The sequence below is a fragment of the Aethalodelphis obliquidens genome, unplaced genomic scaffold, assembly GCF_003676395.1.
Source record: "Aethalodelphis obliquidens isolate GAN/ISIS:26980383/991018 unplaced genomic scaffold, ASM367639v1 scaffold105, whole genome shotgun sequence".
NCBI lineage: Eukaryota > Metazoa > Chordata > Mammalia > Artiodactyla > Delphinidae > Aethalodelphis > Aethalodelphis obliquidens.
The window spans coordinates 1,843,818-1,864,770 of record NW_020838049.1 but is presented as its reverse complement, the minus strand read 5'-3'; the positions used below and the strand labels follow the sequence as shown (position 1 = coordinate 1,864,770).

General features: G+C 36.7%; 1 protein-coding gene across 5 annotated transcripts in view; it reads left to right on the top strand.

Moving 5' to 3' along the window:
• Positions 1-19,431, top strand: part of GABPB1 (GA binding protein transcription factor subunit beta 1) — a 79,950-nt gene extending 60,519 nt beyond the window's left edge. For 2 of the 5 annotated variants that reach the window (XM_027096660.1, XM_027096658.1), the window contains exons 7-9: positions 9,380-9,565; positions 12,829-12,944; positions 17,924-19,431. In XM_027096660.1, the coding sequence (XP_026952461.1) occupies positions 9,380-9,565; positions 12,829-12,944; positions 17,924-18,076 (455 nt within the window). In that variant the 3' untranslated portion in view covers positions 18,077-19,431. Of the gene's footprint in view, positions 1-9,379; positions 9,566-12,828; positions 12,964-17,923 lie in introns of all 5 variants that reach the window. The other 3 variants (XM_027096659.1, XM_027096661.1, XM_027096662.1) reach the window with 2 other exon arrangements.
• The last annotated feature ends 1,522 nt before the right edge of the window (positions 19,432-20,953 follow it).

The following is a 20,953-nucleotide window of genomic DNA, read 5'->3' as shown; positions in this document are numbered from 1 at the left end:
AATGCCAGTGGTAGTTTGATAGGGATTGCATTGAATCTGTAGATTGCTTTGGGTAGTAGAGTCATTTTCACAATGTTGATTATTCCAATCCAAGAACATGGTATATCTCTCCATCTATATGTATCATCTTTAGTTTCTTTCATCAGTGTCTTATAATTTTCTGCATACAGGCCTTTTGTCTCCTTAGGTAGGTTTATTCCTAGATATTTTATTCTTTTTGTTGCAGTGGTAAATGGGAGTGTTTTCTTGATTTCACTTTCAGATTTTTCATCAGTAGTGTATAGGCATGCCAGAGATTTCTGTGCATTAATTTTGTATCCTGCTACTTTACCAAATTCATTGATTAGCTCTAGTAGTTTTCTAGTGGCATCTTTAGGATTCTCTATGTATAGTATCATGTCATCTGCAAACAGTGACAGCTTTACTTCTTCCTTTCCGATTTGGATTCCTTTTATTTCCTTTTCTTCTCTGATTGCTGTGGCTAAAACTTCCAAAACTATGTTGAGTAAGAGTGGTGAGAGTGGGCAACCTTGTCTTGTTCCTGATCTTAGTGGAAATGCTTTCAGTTTTTCACCATTGGCTGTGTGTTTGTCATATGGCCTTTATTATGTTGAGGAAAGTTCCCTCTATGCCTACTTTCTGCAGGGTTTTCATTATAAATGGGTGTTGAATTTTGTCAAAAGCTTTCTCTGCATCTATTGAGATGATCATACGGTTTTTCTCCTTCAATTTGTTAATATGCTGTGTCACGTTCATTGATTTGCATATATTGAAGAATCCTTGCATTCCTGGAATAAACCCCACTTGATCATGGTGTATGATCCTTTTAATGTGCTGTTGGATTCTGTTTGCTAGTATTTTGTTGAGGATTTTTGCATCTATGTTCATCAGTGATATTGGCCTGTAGTTTTCTTTCTTTGTGACATCCTTGTCTGGTTTTGGTATCAGGGTGATGGTGGCCTCGTACAATGAGTTTGCGAGTGTTCCTCCCTCTGCTGTGTTTTGGAAGAGTTTGAGAAGGATAGGTGTTAGCTCTTCTCTAAATGTTTGATAGAATTTGCCTGTGAGGCCATCTGGTCCTGGGCTTTTGTTTGTTGGAAGATTTTTAGTCACAGTTTCAATTTCAGTGCTTGTGATTGGTCTGCTCATATTTTCTATTTCTTCCTGATTCAGCCTTGGCAGGTGGTGCATTTCTAAGAATTTGTCCATTTCTTCCAAACTGTCCATTTTATTGGCATAGAGTTGCTTGTAATATTCTCTCATGATCTTTCGTATTTCTGCAGTGTCCGTTGTTACTTCTCCTTTTTCATTTCTAATTCTATTGATTTGAGTCTTCTCCCTTTTTTTCTTGATGAGTCTGGCTAATGCTTTATCAATTTTGTTTATCTTCTCAAAGAACCAGCTTCTAGTTTTATTGATCTTTGCTATCGTTTCCTTCCTTTCTTTTTCATTTATATCTGATCTGATCTTTATGATTTCTTTGCTTCTGCTAACTTTGGGTTTTTTTCTTCTTCCTTCTCTGATTGCTTTAGGTTTAAGGTTAGGTTGTTTATTCGAGATGTTTCCTGTTTCTTAAGGTGGGCTTGTATTGCTATAAACTTCCCTCTTAGAACTGCTTTTTCTGCATCCCATAGACTTTGGGTTGTCGTATCTCCATTGTCATTTGTTTCTAGGTATTTTTTACTTTCCTCTTTGATTTCTTCAGTGATCACTTCGTTATTAAGTAGTATATTGTTTAGCCTCCATGTGTTTGTATTTTTTACAGATCTTTTCCTGTAATTGATATCTAGTCTCATAGCATTGTGGTCGGAAAAGATACTTGATACAATTTTCTTAAAATTACCAAGGCTTGTTTTATGACCCAAGATATGATCTATCCTAGAGAATGTTCCATGAGCACTTGAGAAGAAAGTGTATTCTGTTGTTTTTGGATGGAATGCCATATAAATATCAATTAAGCCCATCTTTTTTAATGTATCATTTAAAGCTTGTGTTTCCTTATTTATTTTTATTTTGGATGATCTGTCCATTGATGAAAGTGGGGTGTTAAAGTCCCCTAGTATGAATGTGTTACTGTCGATTTCCCCTTTTATGGCTGTTAGTATTTGCCTTATGTATTGAGGTGCTCCTATGTTGGGTGCATAAATATTTACAATTGTTATATCTTCTTCTTGGATCGATCCCTTGATCATTATGTAGTGTCCTTCTTTGTCTCTTCTAATAGTCTTTATTTTAAAGTCTATTTTGTCTGATATGAGAATTGCTACTCCAGCTTTCTTTTGGTTTCCATTTGCATGCAATATCTTTTTCCATCCCCTTACTTTCAGTCTGTATGTTTCTCTAGGTCTGAAGTGGGTTTCTTGTAGACAGCATATATATGGGTCTTGTATTTGTATCCATTCAGCCAATCTGTGTCTTTTGGTGGGAGCATTTAGTCCATTTACATTTAAGGTAATTATCGATATGTATGTTCCTATTCCCATTTTCTAAATTGTTTTGGGTTCGTTATTGTAGGTCTTTTCCTTCTCTTGTGTTTCTTGCCTACAGAAGTTCCTTTAGCATTTGTTGTAAAGCTGGTTTGGTGGTGCTGAACTCTCTCAGCTTTTGCTTGTCTGTAAAGGTTTTAATTTCTCCATCAAATCTGAATGAGATCCTTGCTGGGTAGAGTAATCTTGGTTGCAGGTTTTTCTCCTTCATCACTTTAAATATGTCCTGCCACTGGCATCTTGCTTGCAGGGTTTCTGCTGAACGATCAGCTGTTAACCTTATGGGGATTCCCTTGTGTGTTATTTGTTGTTTTTCCCTTGCTGCTTTTAATATGCTTCTTTGTATTTAATTTTTGACAGTTTGATTAATATGTGTCTTGGCGTATTTCTCCTTGGATTTATCCTGTATGGGACTCTCTGTGCTTCCTGGACTTGATTAACTATTTCCTTTCCCACATTAGGGAAGTTTTCAACTATAATCTCTTCAAATATTTTCTCAGTCCCTTTCTTTTTCTCTTCTTCTTCTGGAACCCCTATAATTCGAATGTTGGTGCGTTTAATGTTGTCCCAGAGGTCTCTGAGACTGTCCTCAGTTCTTTTCATTCATTTTCTTTTTTCTGCTCTGCAGTAGTTATTTCCACTAGTTTATCTTCCAGGTCACTTATCCGTTCTTCTGCTATTGATCCCATCTAGAGTATTTTTCATTTCATTTATTGTGTTGTTCATTGCTGTTTGTTTCATCTTTAGTTCTTCTAGGTCCTTGTTAAATGTTTCTTGCATTTTGTCTATTCTATTTCCAAGATTTTGGATCATCTTTACTATCATTTTTCTGAATGCTTTTTCAGGTAGACTGCCTATTTCCTCTTCATTTGTTAGGTCTGGTGGGTTTTTATCTTGCTCCTTCATCTGCAGTGTGTTTTTCTGTCTTCTCATTTTGCTTATCTTACTGTGTTTGGGGTCTCCTTTTTGCAGGCTGCAGTTTCGTAGTTCCCGTTGTTTTTGGTGTCTGTCCCCAGTGACTAAGGTTGGTTCAGTGGGTTTTGTAGGCTTCCTGGTGGAGGGGACCAGTGCCTGTGTTCTGGTGGATGAGGCTGGATCTTGTCTTTCTGGTGGGCAGGTCCACGTCTGGTGGTGTGTTTTGTGGGTGTGTGTGGACTTATTATGATTTTAGGCAGCCTCTCTGCTAATGGGTGGAGTTGTGTTCCTGTCTTGCTAGTTGTTTGGCATAGGATGTCCAGCACTGTAGCTTGCTGGTCGTTGAGTGAAGCTGGGTGCTGGTTTTGAGATGGAGATCTCTGGGAGATTTTCGCCGTTTGATATTATGTGGAGCTGGGAGGTCTCTTGTGGACCAGTGTCCTGAAGTTGGCTCTCCCACCTCAGAGGCACAGCACTGACTCCTGGCTGCAGCAGCAAGAGCCTTTCAACCACACGGCTCAGAATAAAAGGGAGAAAAAGTAGAAAGAAAGAATTAGTAGAAGTAGAAAGAAAGGAGGGAGCGAAGGAGGGAGGGAGGGAGGAAGGAGGGAAGGAAGGAAAAAAAGAAAGAAGATAAAGTACAATAAAATAAAGTAAGGTAAAATATAAAGTTATTAAAATAAAAAATAATTGTTAAGAGAAAAAGAAAGAAAAACCAAAAAAACGGACTTATAGAGCCCTAGGACAAATGGTGGAAGCAAAGCTATACAGACAAAATCTCACACAGAAGCATACACATACACACTCACAAAAAGAGGAAAAGGGGAACAAATCATAAATCTTGCTCTCAAAGTCCACCTCCTCAATTTGGGATGATTCGTTATCTATTCATGTATTCCACAGATGCAGGGTACATCAAGTTGATTGGGGAGCTTTAATCCACTGCTTCTGAGGCTGCTGGGAGAGATTTCCCTTTCTCTTCTTTGTTCGCACAGCTCCCGGGGCTCAGCTTTGGATTTGGCCCCACCTCTGCGTGTAGGTCGCTGGAGGGCGTCTGTTCTTCTCTCAGCCGGGACAGGGTTAAAGGAGCCGCTGATTCAGGGGCTCTGGCTCACTCAGGCCAGGGGGAGGGAGGGGCACGGTGTGCGGGGCGAGCCTGCGGCGGCAGAGGCCAGCATGAAGTTGCACCAGCCTGAGGCGCGCCGTGCGTTCTCCCGGGGGAGTTGTCCCTGGTTCCCGGGACCCCGGCAGTGGCGGGCTGCACAGGCTCCCCGGAAGGGGGTTGTGGATAGTGACCTGTGCTCGCACACAGGCTTCTTGGTGGCGGCAGCAGCAGCAGCCTTAGCGTCTCATGCCCGTCTCTGGGGTCCGCGCTTTTAGCGGCGGCTCGCACCCGTCTCTGGAGCGCCTTTAAGCAGCGCTCTTAATCCCCTCTCCTGGCGCACCAGGAAACAAAGAGGGAAGAAAATGTCTCTTGCCTCTTTGGCAGGTCCAGACTTTTCCCCCGGACTCCCTCCTGGCTATACGTGGCGCACTAAACCCCTACAGGCTGTGTTCATGCCGCCAACCCCAGTCCTCTCCCTGCGCTCAGACCGAAGCCCGAGGCTCAACTCCCAGTCCCGCCCTCTCCGGCGTGTGAGCAAACAAGCCTCTCGGGCTGGTGAGTGCCGGTCGGCACTATAGTTCTTCAGAGGACAGAGATTACTTTTAGCTGGAGTTGGGGCATGGGGCTAGGGGAGTGGGGTGAGGTTGAGTTGTACCCTAAAGAATGAATGGGATTTAAGGATTTAGATAGATAAGAACTCATATCAAGTTATTCCATTTTGGAATGTATTCCAAAATGAAGATACAAAAAAGTAAATATTTTCTTTTGGGGATTGCAGCTGCCTTTTTCCTCATAAGAAAACCACCCCTGGTGGTACACTATTAAACAGAGGCAATCATGTTGTCCTATTTTTCTACCAAAGCTTACACACCAGTCTGTTACAGGTATTTCCTATTTGGAAAATCAAAATTCCAGGAAGCTCTCACCCTTACTCTCACTTCTTGCTTTAGGACAAAATTAAAATGTACAAATAATAAAAATTCATGGAGGGATATATCATGCTTATGTTAAAGGAATAACTCAAAACTGTTCTTTAGCTAAGTTTTCCATATATTGGTTTACAAATAGCTGTTCATTTACAATTAGAAAAATATTCATTCATTGAACAGATTGTTGTTGAATATCTCTTATGTTCTGGTAAACAATCATATACAGTCCCAACCTTTGTGGAACACGTAGTCTTTCAGTAGAATGAGATATTAAAGTTATTCACTCAGATAAATACTTGTGATTCGTGGTATATATAAAGAATACAGGATTTTGACCAAGTTGGTGAGTCTTTCTAGAGGAAGAGACATTTAAACTAAATTTAAACTAATTCCTATATATATTTACTATACTACATTTAAACTAATTCCTATATATATTAAAAAATATACATAGGAATTAGTGGAGCAAAACTTGGGGGAAGAACATTTTAGGAAGGAGGACACATGTGAAGCTTTTGAGGCAGGAAAGCTTGTCCTTTCAGAGGACTCAGAGACCAGCGTGGCTGAGCTCAGCAAGTGGGAGAGTAAGTCACGGTAATTGAAGGTAAGATTATATAGGACTTTTAAAATGATTTCTTTGGTGGGCTCTGGAAGGGAGTTTAGTTAGGAGTCTAATGCAGTCACCTGGGGAAGAAATAATGGTAGCGTGGATTAGGATTTGGCAAAGGGATAATAAGAAGTGAATAGATTTGAGAGTTATTTAGTTGTAGAATCAGAAGTTAAAATTGGTTGGATGTAGGCCTTACATCTGCAGTGTAGTTTAGTCCTTATGAAACTCTCATAAAACAATATTTTATGGCTCTAACCTACAGTTTTACATTGATTTTGCATTGCTTAGCCTTATTCTTTCTTGCGGCCCAGCTATATAATCCCATTAAATGGACATCTGTGACTACCCTTCTTTTTGTCTTTAGCGCAACTTCAGCTAATTGTTAATAAGGTGGTTTTTTCCAAAGGTATAATGCATCTGGTGGCTGTTTCCCTCCTTTCTCCTAATAGTGAAATTTGAGTCAGGTCCCCTTTGCATGTTGTTGTTTTTTTTTGTCTGTTCCTAAAGTAGATCAATAAAAGTGAATTGGCTTTCAGCTATATGTTACTGGGCTTCATAAGATTGTTTTGTTTTTGCCTTTTTAAAAAAAATGTCAGGTTCTATTGCAGGCAATCCTACTTTTGAAATGTTATTTTTTTCTTCAGTAAGCCTAGTTTCTATTTTATTGAAATATTTATATGCATATAGAATTTTCAATCTTCTAGTAACATCTGAAAGACAGTTTTTTCCTTGTCTTAGTTGACTTTTATGGCATTAAAATTCAAAAGTCATGTTGAACAAGGGGTCTCAAACATTTTCAGAGATGCTGTAGATTATCTAGGCTCTCTTTGTATATTATAACTTGACTTTTAAATTAGACCAATGAATATTTATTAGTTATTTTTTTATCCGGGGGTTTTATATTTGGATATATCTGTCTATGTATATTTTTTTAAATAACATTCTTTTTAAAGTTTTTAGGCTTTCTGTTTTATTCTTACATGTTTCAACATTTCACTGCTGGGTTGTTTTTAGGATTACTGAGGGGGTTCTTTGTTTTCTTACATAATTGGTTTCCTTATAATTTTTTCTTAAATTCCTTACCATAGCACAACTTAAAAAGAAAGCTTTTTAGATGAAAGGCAAGAACTCTCTTATCTTAATGACAGTCATTGCAAATAGTGCAAAGATGAAAGTTCTTGAGTTGTGCCTTGATCATATGTGGTCTCAGAAATTTCTTACATATGATTATGTTTTTAAAAATACTTGCTACTTATAGTTAACATTCAACCATAGTGAACATTTGTTTTTCATATGGATATTTTTTACAAGATCAAAGCAATAGTTAATGTCTTTGAAAACCTCAGTAGTTGTTTTATTGAATACATTACTGTTTTATGCCCTACATGTCATTTTAATAATTATCTTCCTGAAATTTTCTTAAGTGCTTGGTGATAAAGCCTAATTATGGTTTAAGACAAACAAAAATGAGAGAACTCAAAACATAAAGGTTTTTGCATTTTGAATATCATCTGTGGTTTGCATTGTGACCCTTGATTACCCAAATAACACAGTAGCAGGGTTGCAGCCAGGCCTGTTACCATGAGTTCATCCTTGAAAACTAGGGTCCTAGTACTTATCTTGCCTTTTATTAAAAAAGGAGTTTGTTTAATTAGAGCATCTCTGTATTTAGTAAATCCCTTGGTCGTTAATATCCATGACATTCTGCTGGAATTTGGTAGCAACTTGGCGTGTTTCAGAGTAACTGTGTATCTGAAGGGTAGCGTGACTTCAGGAGAGAATGATTTTATTTCGTTACACTTTTGGTAAAGTGTTGCCTCAAATAACACATTTCAAAAAACCATATCATTTAGAAATAGTTTTTTTTTGTCATTTCTTTTTTCAGAATTAGTTATATTAAAATGTTTTTTAATGTTGATAGTTATTAAAACCCATAGAAAAATTGGAGAATGAACTTTATACCTTGCACCTGTATTCACCACCTGTTAATATCTTGCCACACCTGCATGTTCACACACAAACACAGACACATGCTTTTATTTTGCCATATTATCTGAAAGTAGGCTAAAGACATCATGACACTTCATCCTTAAATTCTTCAGCATGTATCTACCAAGAACAAGGACAGCTTCCTATGTATTCACAGTTCTATTATGTTTCTTAAAAACAATATTAATTTAGTAATATTATCTGGCATATGGTCCATATTCAAGTTTCCTCAATTATCCCCAAAATGTCCTTTATAACTATTTGTTTTCACCCAGGATCCAATCAAAGTTCACACACTATATTCGATTATTATGTCTCTTTAGTCTCCCCCAATCTAGGACAGTCTTACTGCCTCACTTGTTCTTTATGACACTGAAATCTTTGTAGAGTTTAAGCCAGTTGTCTGCAGGATCACTCACATTCTAGATTCATTTGTTTCTTAATAATTAGATTCAGGTCAAACATTTCCAGTAAGAACACAGGGATATTTTGTAATCTCCTGTTGCATCACATTAGGAGTCACTTTAATTGCTGTGTAGTATTCCAGTGCATGAATCTACCAGTTTATTCATTCTACTTTTGACAGATATCTGATTTGTTTCAAGTTTTTGACTATTATGAGTAAAGCTGCTATGTGTAGTCTTTTGGGATCAGTAGTTGGGCATAGCTTGTGGGAAAGGATTTTGGCAATTTCTTTACCTAGGCAAGACCTGGAGTGCTGTGTTCAGCTGCCAGAATCCTCTCTGAACCTTTCATAAAACATTGAGAACATAGTTTTGAATTTTATTTATGTAAATGTTAATATATTTTTTCATAGCCTACAGTACCAGATCTATTTGCCACTTATTATGAAGGCAACCCTTGCTCACACAATCCAAAAAGGGAATACTGTTTATTCTCTCTGCTTGAAGAATACAAATTTCCATGTTTTGTTGGATAGGAAATGTATATCAACTCATATATGTAAATTTGAATGGAGTATAACCACATACAATATCTTATTTTTTGGATTGTGGAATCTTATTAAGCTGGCATAACCTTTGTCATATCTGTGACCTTAGGAGAGCTTCTAAATTTCGTACCTCATAGAACTAAATGAAGATAGTTTATTTAAACATGTGCATGCATAGATAGTTGGAACTCACTTATTGTAAATTGTGGGACTTGGAGTCAACTGTTTACATAGGTATCTACAACACCAATGGAGACTGAATTTAAAAATCATGTAAAAGCTTTTCTGTGTAAGAAAGAAGGACAGACAGCAAAGGTAGCAGAGCAAAAATAAACTTCTGTTCATACTTTTATATATGTTCACTGATTTTTACATATATATATTTTTTTCCAGTAGTGGCTACGGAGGAAGTAGTTACTGCAGAATCTGTGGATGGTGCAATTCAGCAAGTAGTTAGTTCAGGGGGTCAGCAAGTCATCACAATAGTTACAGATGGAATTCAGCTTGGAAATTTGCACTCCATTCCAACCAGTGGAATAGGTCAGCCCATCATTGTGACCATGCCAGATGGACAACAAGGTTGGTAGAAGGCATTTACATAAAGTTTGCATTTATTCTTAATCCTCAGGAAATTGTGACATGTTTTTCAAAGCATTTATTTTTGCCTTAAATTTTGTTTTTGTAACCTTTTGCAGCAGACTTAATTGCCTAGTTTTATTTGCTTAGGCTACTGTTAAAATTAGCTTGCTTTCTCTGATTGTATACTAGGTACAAAGAGGAATTGGCCCCAAAGTATTCTGGTTGGAAAATGAGCTTAAATAAATAATTCAAAATCAGTATTGGACAATACTTTCCTAGGCCATTTAATGAAATTCAGATATCATACGGGCTTTTAAAAACACCATGTGAAAAAGAGCTACTTAAAAAGAAGTTGGACTTAGGAGTTATGGTAGGAACATAGTGACAACTTTTAGCAGCTTTGTTGATAATTGTCCCAATTTTTTCCTTTTGAGTAATAAGAGAGTAGTAATAAGATAGATGAAACATAAGCCCCAGTTTCATGTTTAGTGAACCTAAAAGACTGAGAAAACCACAAAATTCCATATTTTAAGTGCTTGCCAAAAACATCTTAAGATCTAAGCCAGGGCAGTATCAGGGGAACCCCCAGTCGTGCATCAAGAAAAGGGGTTGAGCTCAGAAATCAGCAATAAATATACACTTCCAGTAAGACAGGGCCCAATCTGAGTAGGAAGTGCTGCAAGTAGGATTAAGATAGACTAGAGCATGAAAGCTGGAGGAAGCAGAAAGAGAAGGTGCAGAAAGTTCCTATCTGAACAAGCATCCCAGTACCCAGTACTCTGTACTCCCCAACCCCCCACCAAAAAAAGTATGTGCACACATAACCTTTTAGAAAACGACTAGGATTGCAGAGACCAACCCTCTTCATGGCCTGTGAAGGAATTAGGGAATGGAAGGGCTGGAGGTAGAAGTTCTCCTAAACCAGGTTTGGTTTAGAGTGATAGTGGAGGTATGGCCCTGCAGAGAGGCCAGGTCTCAAGGAATGATTTTGTTGCCATAGCAGTGGAGGAGGAAACCCTTGACCTGTGGAGCCTGGGAGGCTTTTCTCACCGCTATGCAGAAATCTCCTGCTGGTGGTCCAAGATTTGGATCAAGCCCAGGTACTTTCACAAAGCTTTAAAGAACTAATTCTAATTATATAGAAAAGAAGAAACTTTCAAAGTATTTGTTTTAAGCAGATATAACATTGTTTCCAAAACCTGACATTATACACACAGTCTAATCTCATTGATGAACAAATGGAAAGAAACTCATGTTTTTGGATAGGATGACTCACTATTATAAAGCTCTCAATTCTTCCTGAGTTAATTGATAAATGTAATGTGATAGGAAAAAAAAGACTGTATTAGTTTGCTAGGGCTGCCATAACAAACTACCACAGACTGGGTGACTTAACAGAAGTTTATCTTCTCACAGTGCTGGAAGGTGGAAGTCCAAGATCAAGGTGTTGGCAGGTTTGGTTTCTTCTGAGGCCTTTCTCCTTGGCTTGCAAATGGCTGCCTTCTTGCTGTGTCCTGATATAGTCAGCCCTCAGTCTGTGTGTGTTGTCTGCGACCTAACCTCTTATAAGGAGACCAGTCATATTGGATTAGGACCCACTTAAATGACTTCATTTTGGACTTCTCTGGTGGCGCAGTGGTTAAGAATCTGCTTGCCAATGCAGGGGACGTGGGTTCGAGCCCTGGTCGGGGAAGATCCCACATGCCACGGAGCAACTAAGCCAGTGCACCAAAGCTACCGAGCCCGTGCTCTAGAGCCCGCGAGCCACAACGACCAAAGCCTGCGTGCCTAGAGCCCATGCTCCGCAGCAGGAGAAGCCACCACAATGAGAAGCCTGTGCACTGCAACAAACAGTTGCCCCCGCTCGCCACAGCTAGAGAAAGTCTGTGCACAGCAACGAAGACCCAACGCAGCCAAAAATAAAACCAAAATCTCATTTTACCTTTTTAACCTTTTTAAAGGCCCTATCTCCAAATACATTTTGAGGTACTGGGGGTTAGGACTTAAAACATTTGAATTTTGAGGGGGACACAATTCAAGCCATAACAAAGACCAATAGGTCTTTTTCTGGAATTAGCCAAACAGATTCTGAAGTTTATTTTGATAGAGGAGGAGGGAAGAAGAATAAGGATAACTAGAAAAGAAGAGCAATGAGAGGACCCTACTGAATATTAAAATAAACTTTTAAAGCTTTCATAATTTAAAAATTATAACTGGAAAATGAATATATAGACTATGTAGGTAGTCCAGTGAAACAGATATAATTCTCAGTTCTTCTTGAGTGAATTTATAAGTGTAATGTAATATGGTATGAGTTAAAAGAAATACTTTAATTCTCAATATTTCTAATGTTTTAATTACATTGTACTAAATAAATAATAGTTTTACTATTTTTTCATTTATTTACATTTATAAATGACAGTAGGAGAGTTTTTAATGTTTTGACAACCTTAAAGGCTGTAGGACAGTTGTAATTTTTCCCATTGATGATTAAGATTGTTTTGCATAGTTTTAGCTTGCACAGTCATGTTTATGTTCCCACACTGGTTATGCAAAGCAAGGACAGCCTCTTGCTCTCTGTATATTTATGTAAAGATATTTATGTACATTTATGTAAAGAGATACTAAAAATTGGGACAGTCTAACAACCCAGTGGAAAAACAAGCAAAGTTTATAAACAGACATTGTTCATAATGGTGTATCCTCACAGTGGAATATAATGCAGCTAAATGAAAGAAAGCTCTCTGTGTCTTGGTGAAAGATAGCCTAGATATATGGAGTGAAAAAAGCAGACACAGAACGATATATCTATCTTATGTATGTTTGAATGTATGTTTTATATGTATGCTACCTTTCGTGTAAGAGAGAGAAAAAGGAGAATGTATATTCATGTTTGGTTTTACATAAATGAACACAAGAACAATGTATAAGCAACCAGTAAAAGTATCTGTTTTAGCAAGGGTGAAGTCAGACCTCTCAAAATATGCTTGTTAAGTATTATTTTGATTTTGAGCCAATGAATATATTATCTATAAAATTAAAAAACGTAAGTAGGTACCTTAAACAGTAAGTAGTTTTCAGTAAATAGACAAGAAGTTGAAGACAAATATGGACATTTCTCATAAACAGCAAATTAGTGTTTTGAAATTATTGTTTTTGGAATATATTTATTTTAGATGAGTTGCATCAACAATCTCAAGACTAGTTTTAATTCTTCTAAACCTGTCTGTAAATGAAGTAATGTGTACATTTTTTCATTTTAGTATTAACAGTACCAGCAACAGACATTGCTGAAGAAACTGTTATAAGTGAAGAACCACCAGCCAAGAGACAATGTATTGAAATAATTGAAAACCGGGTGGAGTCTGCAGAAATAGAAGTAAGGAGTCTTTTACCCGGTGTGTTTTGCTGCAGTCATCCAAAATAAATTCCATTTGCTTTTCTTTCTTTCTTTTTTTTTTTTTTTTTGTCTTTTATATTTATTACTGACAGTATTGTTTTGATATGGCATGAGTACTTTTTTGTCTAATTTTTTGGCCTTATCCATATAGCAAGCCTTCAATAAATAAATATTGAATGAATGAATGAATGAGTAAAGAATTTGTTTGTAACAAAGTCTGTCATCATGGTAACATTGGAATGTCTTTTGTTCTTGTACTGCATCCTTTATTTTCTATTAAATTTACATACATCATTCTCCCAAGTCACTAAAGGGAATGTCACTATATATTGACTAAAAAAATTTTTTTCTTTCAAAAGTGAAAGGCGAATGCCTATTTGGGCTGGAATATGCTCTTAAAGAATGTTGAAGTTTGTCAGCTGAGTTATTTTGTAAAAAGCCATAGGTAACTGTTTATTTCACGATTAAGTCCCTTAAGGAAATTAAATTTAGACTGTTGATAGGATTCACCTTCTTTTCCCTCTGCCAAACTAGTTTGTAATTGTAAACTAGTTTGTAAGTGTAACCAAACCATAGTTATTACCTCACAGATTTTTTTCTCACATGACTGTAAATAAAGTTATGTTTTCCAAAGTTGATATTAACTTATATCAAATGAAAATAAGATCATTCTTGAATAACTTTGAAAGAGCAACTGCAGTGTAAAGAAAAGAATATTGGACTTGAAATTACATGAGCTGGATTTGAATCCCACCTCTTGCCCCTCCCTATTAGCTTTGAGGCAAGTTATCTTACCTTTCTGAGTTCCTGTTTATTTTCTCCCAAATTGGAATTTAAGATAACAATATCTGTATTTTGGGGTTTCTATGAGAGTTGAAAAAGTCAGCATACTCATTATATACACATTCATAATATCTAATATGTGTGAATAATAAATGTTGGTGAATATTTAGGAATTCTTTGTTATCATAGAAAAGAGAGGATTTAAAAAAATGCCATCTAAAGGCAACATAATTCTGACTGAGGACAATTAGAAAATATCCTTGCCCAAATTCGTTTACATGTAAGACTGGTACATCTTTGGCCACAATCTCAAAGGACATATTATTGAGTTACGAAGAATTTGATTCATGGTTTAACCAGAATGTTTGATAAACTTGTGACTTTAATTATTGAGGGTGAGTTGTTTCATTTCTTCAAAATTTAAAGTGATATTCAGTACACTGAAGTTTTTATAAACTAACCATTTATTTCATTGAATGGTATCAGTATACTTATTATTTTAAAATCTTTAATGTCTTTTACTGATAAATCAGTTGATCTTGTTTTCTGGCATATAAGGTGAGAAAGATTTTGTGATGTACTTTGCTTTAACTATTTAATAAAACATTTTTAAATTACTTGAATTTTTATTGAACATAAACTGACTCAATTCAACATTTCTTTTAATTGAAGTATAGTAGATTTATGTCAATTCAACATTTTCAAAATAATGAATGTGCAGGCTGTACTTTTATTTACCTAACAACCAGTGAGAATTTCTGTTTTCATCAAAGATCAACCTAATTCCACTCTTACAGTCTTTCAGAGACCAAGGAGAATAATCGCAAATAACAAGAAAGTGTGAATTGAGGTATATAAATTAACTAGAACCAAGGAGATTAGCACTTCAGGGAGATGGAATTTTAGCTTGATATAAAGAACTTCACGAGTTAGTTTTAGCTTAATTTTAGTAATTAGAGCTTTCTGGTAATGGAAGTCTTATTCTCCATCACTGGAAATGTTCAAGCCAAAGTTGCAGGATGTTAGAGCTATTACAGAGAGACTTTGAAGCATGCAGTGAGAAGAGATGGTAGAGGTGGGCAGGGGATACAGAATGAAGAGAGACCTCCAATGTTTTCTAAAACCAGGTAATCATTTCCTTATAGTACATAAGAGTTCTTTTGATTTTATTTTCTGAGGTGACCAATAGAGTTATCTTGGGGGTATACTTTTATATTCCTTTCTAAGTGATTGCTTAGCCATTAACCCAAAAAGTTTCTCTAAAGCAGTGCTTCTCACCTGGAGCAATTTTGACCCCAGGGGACATTTGGCAATGTCTGGATACATTTCGGGTTGTCACAATGAGGGACATGCCACTGACATTTAGTGGATAGAGGCTGGGGATGCTGCTAAACACTATACACATCCTACAATGTGTGTTTTGCCGCTCAGTTCTGCAGTTGTGGTAGGAAAGCAGCCACGGGCAATTTGGAAATGAGTGGGTATGGCTGTATTTCAGTAAAACTTTATAAAAACAGGATCATATTTGACCCATGGCAGTTAGAAAATGGACAACTCAATAGACAAGGAGAGAGCTCATACACCCTGCCTAGTTTCTCTCTTTTTAAAAAAAAACATTTAATGGTTAAGAATATGAGTCTGGAAGCAGATTTAGGTTTGAATGATAATTTTCTGAGTGTGATTGGTCAAGTTATTTAGCCTTTCAAGGCTTGGCCTCCCCATCAGTAAAAAGGGGAAAATAATAGCACCTACATTATCAGAGTGTTGTAAGGTTTAAATGAGAATGCATGTGAAGGACTAGTACAGTGGTGAGCATATAGTAAATGCTCAGTAACTGTTAGTTGTATTATTATTATCTTCTAAAATTTATATTGTGGTATGGTAGAAGATAAATCACTTTAATGATTTTTTTTTGCTTTATAATAGCTAAAGTAAAATAAATTTGAATATTAGAAAATTACATATAAACTATTAAAAGATAATTGTTAATAGCTGAAGCAGAATTCAAGAATCTTGTTTGGAATTTAAAAAGCAAACTCGAAGTCTTTCTTTGTTCTATTATTCTGTTGCCTAATGTAATCATAATATATTGCTTGGGCTTGGAGTTGAAGTGTAAGGTATCTTCCTTACTGCTTTCATCTCCTGAAATAATTGTGAATCTCTTGCTGTTTCTAAGTGTGAATAAATAGGTAATACTAGAAGATGCCTTAGAGTTAATCTTTTCTAATATTTCCAACCAAATCAGGGCAAGTTTTTATCCATATTCAAAACTTTGGCTGCCAAAGGATCTTATTTCTTAGTACATGTAAAAGTATAAAACACTTATGCATGGCTGTACTCACAGGCTGTACTCCTGCCAGAGGTAGGGGTCTAGCTCCCACCCTTCCACTGGTGCCCAAATTCCTGCATAGTTCACTGCCAGGGACTGGTGTCATTTGCTTACGTGAGGCTGGCATCTTGCCTGAAGTAAGGAGAAAAGGATAGCAGGGTAGGGCGTAGGCATTTCTTCTACTTGTACATTTTGTGTAATTGGAAGATTTGGAGACTACTTATATAATCAATCACTCTTACATTTGGTGGACTCATGGGAAAAATAAATGTTAGATCTAGCTTCATTCTCAGTGTGGAGAAGGCAGTGGGATCACAGGAAGGCAGGAGTATTTTACATGTTCCTCCTTGTGGACCATGTGAATAGTGGAGGGTAGGGAATCTTTCGGTGTTCACAATGGACAAGGGTCTAGGAGGCAGTGGAAGAGACCACAGTGCCCTCTTTCCCAGCAAGCTTCTTACTCCTCGCCTTTACCTTCAGTTCTCTCTCTTTTAAGTGTCTTGTCCAGTGTGAACCTGGCCTCTCTTTGCCATTAGTAGTCCTACCCTCAGCCCCCACCCCAAGCAGAAGGCCTGGGCTTCTGTAATGAGGTTGAGCTTGGACCTGGGCAAGTTGAGTTTTTGTCCATGTGCTTACTAGAGGTATGGGAAAGGAATCTTTGAAGTGTTTTCCCTTAGGCAACTGTATAGGGACAGAGTGAGGAGAGGAGAAAGAATACCACTTACATTGGACCAGATTTGTGTTTTTCCTCTCAATTTGTTCAGGAATTTGATACATATATTTTACAGCATATAATATAATGAATCACAGTAAAGAAATTAGTATTTTATTGGTTTGTAAAATGGTATAATTTAGGAAACACTAATCTAGACCAGCACTGTTCATTTTAAAGATGAGGAATCTTGCTTGCTGTCATAGGGAAAGATAGTTTTATTTATTTACTTTTTTATAAAAATTTATTTATTTATTTATGGCTGCGTTGGCTGCTTTCTCTGGTTGCGGCGAGTGGGGGCTACTTGTTGCGGTGTGCGGGCGTCCCATTGCGGTGGCTTCTCTTGTTGTGGAGCGCAGGCTTTAGGCACGTGGGCTTCAGTAGTTGTGGCACAAGGGCTCAGTAGTTGTGGGTCGTGGGCTCTAGAGCGCAGTCTCGGTAGTTGTGGTGCACGGGCTTAGTTGCTCCGCGGCATGTGGGATCTTCCTGGACCAGGGCTCGAACCCATGTCCTCTGCATTGGCAGGCGGATTCTTAACCACTGTGCCACCACGGAAGTCCCAGGAAAGGTAGTTTTAAAGGCAGTAATATTAGAACCTCATAACCCTGACTCCTTATTGTGTTACCATGAGAAAGCTACATTGTCTCTGAGCATCATTTTCCTCATCTGTAAAATGGGCATAATGTCTGTCTTAGAGACTTGTTATTGGAAATTACCTTGTTTATATATATAATGGGTGCTCATTAAATATTAAGTTTTTTATAATTAGTAGCTTTTTAACATCACAGATAAAGATGTGAAGAGGTATGGTGGTATATTTCCCTGTTAAAGTTCTTCACTAGTTTTTGTAGTATGTATAAAAATACAGGTACCCAATTTGGGTTCATTATGTTAGTCTTATTTCTAATTAGAAAATAATTTCCTTGAGGTCAGAGACTAATCTGTATCTCGTAGTGTGGAGCTCGAAACTAGGGCTTTAATTATAAGGGAATTGGTGAAAAAGGCAAGATGTCTCAGAAATACCAATACATGGCTACTTCTAGCAACTACAAATTTTTTTATTTGAAAGATGCATGCTTGTATGTGTTATTGTATTTGTGCAACAATTGAAAAAAAACTTTTTTTTTAAATTAGGAGAGAGAAGCTCTTCAGAAACAGCTGGATGAAGCTAATCGAGAAGCACAAAAATATCGACAGCAACTTCTAAAGAAAGAACAGGAAGCAGAGGCCTACAGACAGAAATTAGAAGCTATGACTCGTCTTCAGACTAATAAAGAAGCTGTTTAATTGAAATGAACATATAGTTTGAGTTTACTTTTGGTCAAGAAAGAATACAGTCTTGAACTGTACACAGTAAGGTGCAGTCATGGGAAGACAGGATAATAAAAGAGACTGCAGCTTGATAATTGGACTTAAGCCATGAGCTCTGGATTCTTGTAACATAAAACTTTACTCTAGAAGTTGTGAAATGTATTTAAAACTGAATTCTGTAAATAGTTTTTTTTTTTTACAGTTCCAAATGCGTTGATAAAGATTGTTGAAGAGATCCCAAAACACAATAAGCCACTGTTTTTTGTGAATTCTTTTTGATTTTAGTACAAACCTTAATTTCTCAGAAACAGAACAGTTTTAAGGGTGATCGTTGTTGATTAGACCAAATGTTGTGTAATAATTATGTGGTGGACTGATGCTGGAATTACTCCTGTAGGTATAAACTTCTATATGAAGAGAAGATTTCTCCCAGGAAATCTTGTACAGCTTTAAGTTGTCTCAGATTCTCTGAAAACATTTTTTAGAAAGCAAATTTTTATATTTGTTCAATTTCAGCTATACCCACGTAGATTTACATGTATATGAAGCAGATATTTTTAAAAATTTCTGTTTGTACATATTCTGCATGTTTTATAATTTCAAAATGCATCACTTGCATAGGTATTTTTCCCACAAAGATGACGAAAGTTACTAGGAAAGAAAGAAACCCTTTTATTCTATAGGTCATTGAAACTAAGTAAGCTAGCAGCTGGTTTTATTGGAATGACAATGTTCTTGGAAGGAGCAGCTTACAAGATACCTTGAATTTGCAAACTGCAACATCTATGCTTTTTTGAAAATTTCATAGTGGGGATGTGAAACAATTCTGTGCCTTCCATCATGATTTCCACATGAAAGCACTTTAAGGCACTGGATTTTAATATAATGTTTTCAGAAAACTCAAAGCATATGGCTTTCTGAAATATTTCGTGGACTCATTTCCTCCCCAGGAAATAATTCTTATGAAAAAAAAATTGCTTTTGTATGGTAGAACAGGAACTTTTTGTACTACGGTGATGCTATAGATATGTCTGACATAACTTTTACTTTCCCTGTGAAAGCTGTATGTCTGTGCTGTGACTGGCTCTCATCACAATATTGTTCAATTCCACAATGTATGGACATTAAACTCTGACATAGTGTTCTTTCTTTTTTGTAAACATAACTTCAAGTTCTTTTTCTTGTTTCATTTTTAAATGTTTTATTGCTTTATGAAAATGTTTAACCCTAAGACCCTTCTAGATTACCTATACTGTATAAAGAAGCAATTACCCTTAAAACTGTACTCTGCCCTACTTTTCTATTTTACAATTAAATATCTTTTCCACATATGTTCAGTGTAGACTTATATTTTGACCACATTTTATTCACACATTAAAAAGTTTGTTCTGTGTATTACGGCCATATTCCACGTATGAAAATATTATAAATTCTTCACACTGTGTCTTAAAAGTATCTAAAACTGGGTTTTACAAATGCCAAGTCATATTTTCAGTTGCGTGAAGCTGCTTTTCTGTGTCTGTTTTTTAGTACGTTAGTGCATTTATGGATTTGTTATGTTAGGAAGGGTACCCTAACGTGTGCAGTGTCAGAGTAGAGCAGGGGCAGCGTGTTCACCCCACTGTATAGTTTTGCTTCCAAGACCAGATTGGCCCTGAAGATCCTTGAGAAAGTGTTGGAAACTAGCTTCTGAAAGTGAATTTAATGCCTTCTTTGATTTCTGGTCTTTTGTTCTGCTAGAAACTTTACCTGGTGCACGAAAGAATTTTGATCTATAATAACATTTGCCATAAATGGGAGAAAATAATTGATACTTAAGAGGAATAAGTGTATGATAGTATCAGGTAGACATTGAAATGTCTTGGGGGGAAGTCCATGTTTTTCAGAGTCTGTATGTTGGACTTGTGTAATTACTTAATCATCTACACCTGATTCACTGTACTATGAAATCAGAACTTAAACAAGAACTTATAACTAAAAAAAGCATTTGCTTTTTCTTTTTAGCCCGTTTTGAGGTGGGCTGGGAAAGCTTTGCATTCTACTTATTCTCAATGGTGTTATGAGCAGAAGATTAAGAGAACTGACAGAATAAAATAATAAAGTTTTCAGAAATCCACACTTAATGTGTTTCCAGTACATAATGATGGATTCATAGTTAAAGGTCATCAGGTTGCCACATTGATGGCTAATTATTTCCACTTATGTGTGAACAAACACCTTCTTTATTTTATTTTTTTTAGAAAACAGTCCACAGTTTCCTTTATTTCAATATTTGTGTGGTAAACAAAAATGCATGGGGATATTTTCGTATGGGTTGAGGATGTTTCTCTTTGTATATTCATGAAGGGAATGAGATATTGATTTTAAATGAACAAACACCTTCTTGAGCAGCCCTTCTCGACCAGGATTCTGCGAGAGAATCAAGCTCTGATGCCCTAAATGTTAGGGCCTAATGAATTAATTCCTTGTAATGAATTAGTTTCTGTTCCGTGCATCTGGAATAGTACTGGTCATGTACTTTCTAGACACTGAGTTCACTAGATGTCTTGATTGCCTAATTACTCGTTTACGATTTTAAAACTTCCCTGTGTACAGTCGCTAGAACTCTGGGGTTACAAATTCTAGGTTGGGTCTGTGATGATTTCAGAAAGCCTCATCTGACAACTGGTATCTGCAGAGACTGTGCTTCTCAACTAATTTTCATTTATTGTTACTTTATTTATGTCTCAGTTACTTCCCCAAAGGGCTTGTGTTGTCATTATTTTTACTGGCTTTTAGAAGTTATATTTTTTATTTATTTTTTTTGTTTTGTTTTTGTTTTTTTGGCGGTACGCGGGCCTCTCACTGCTGTGG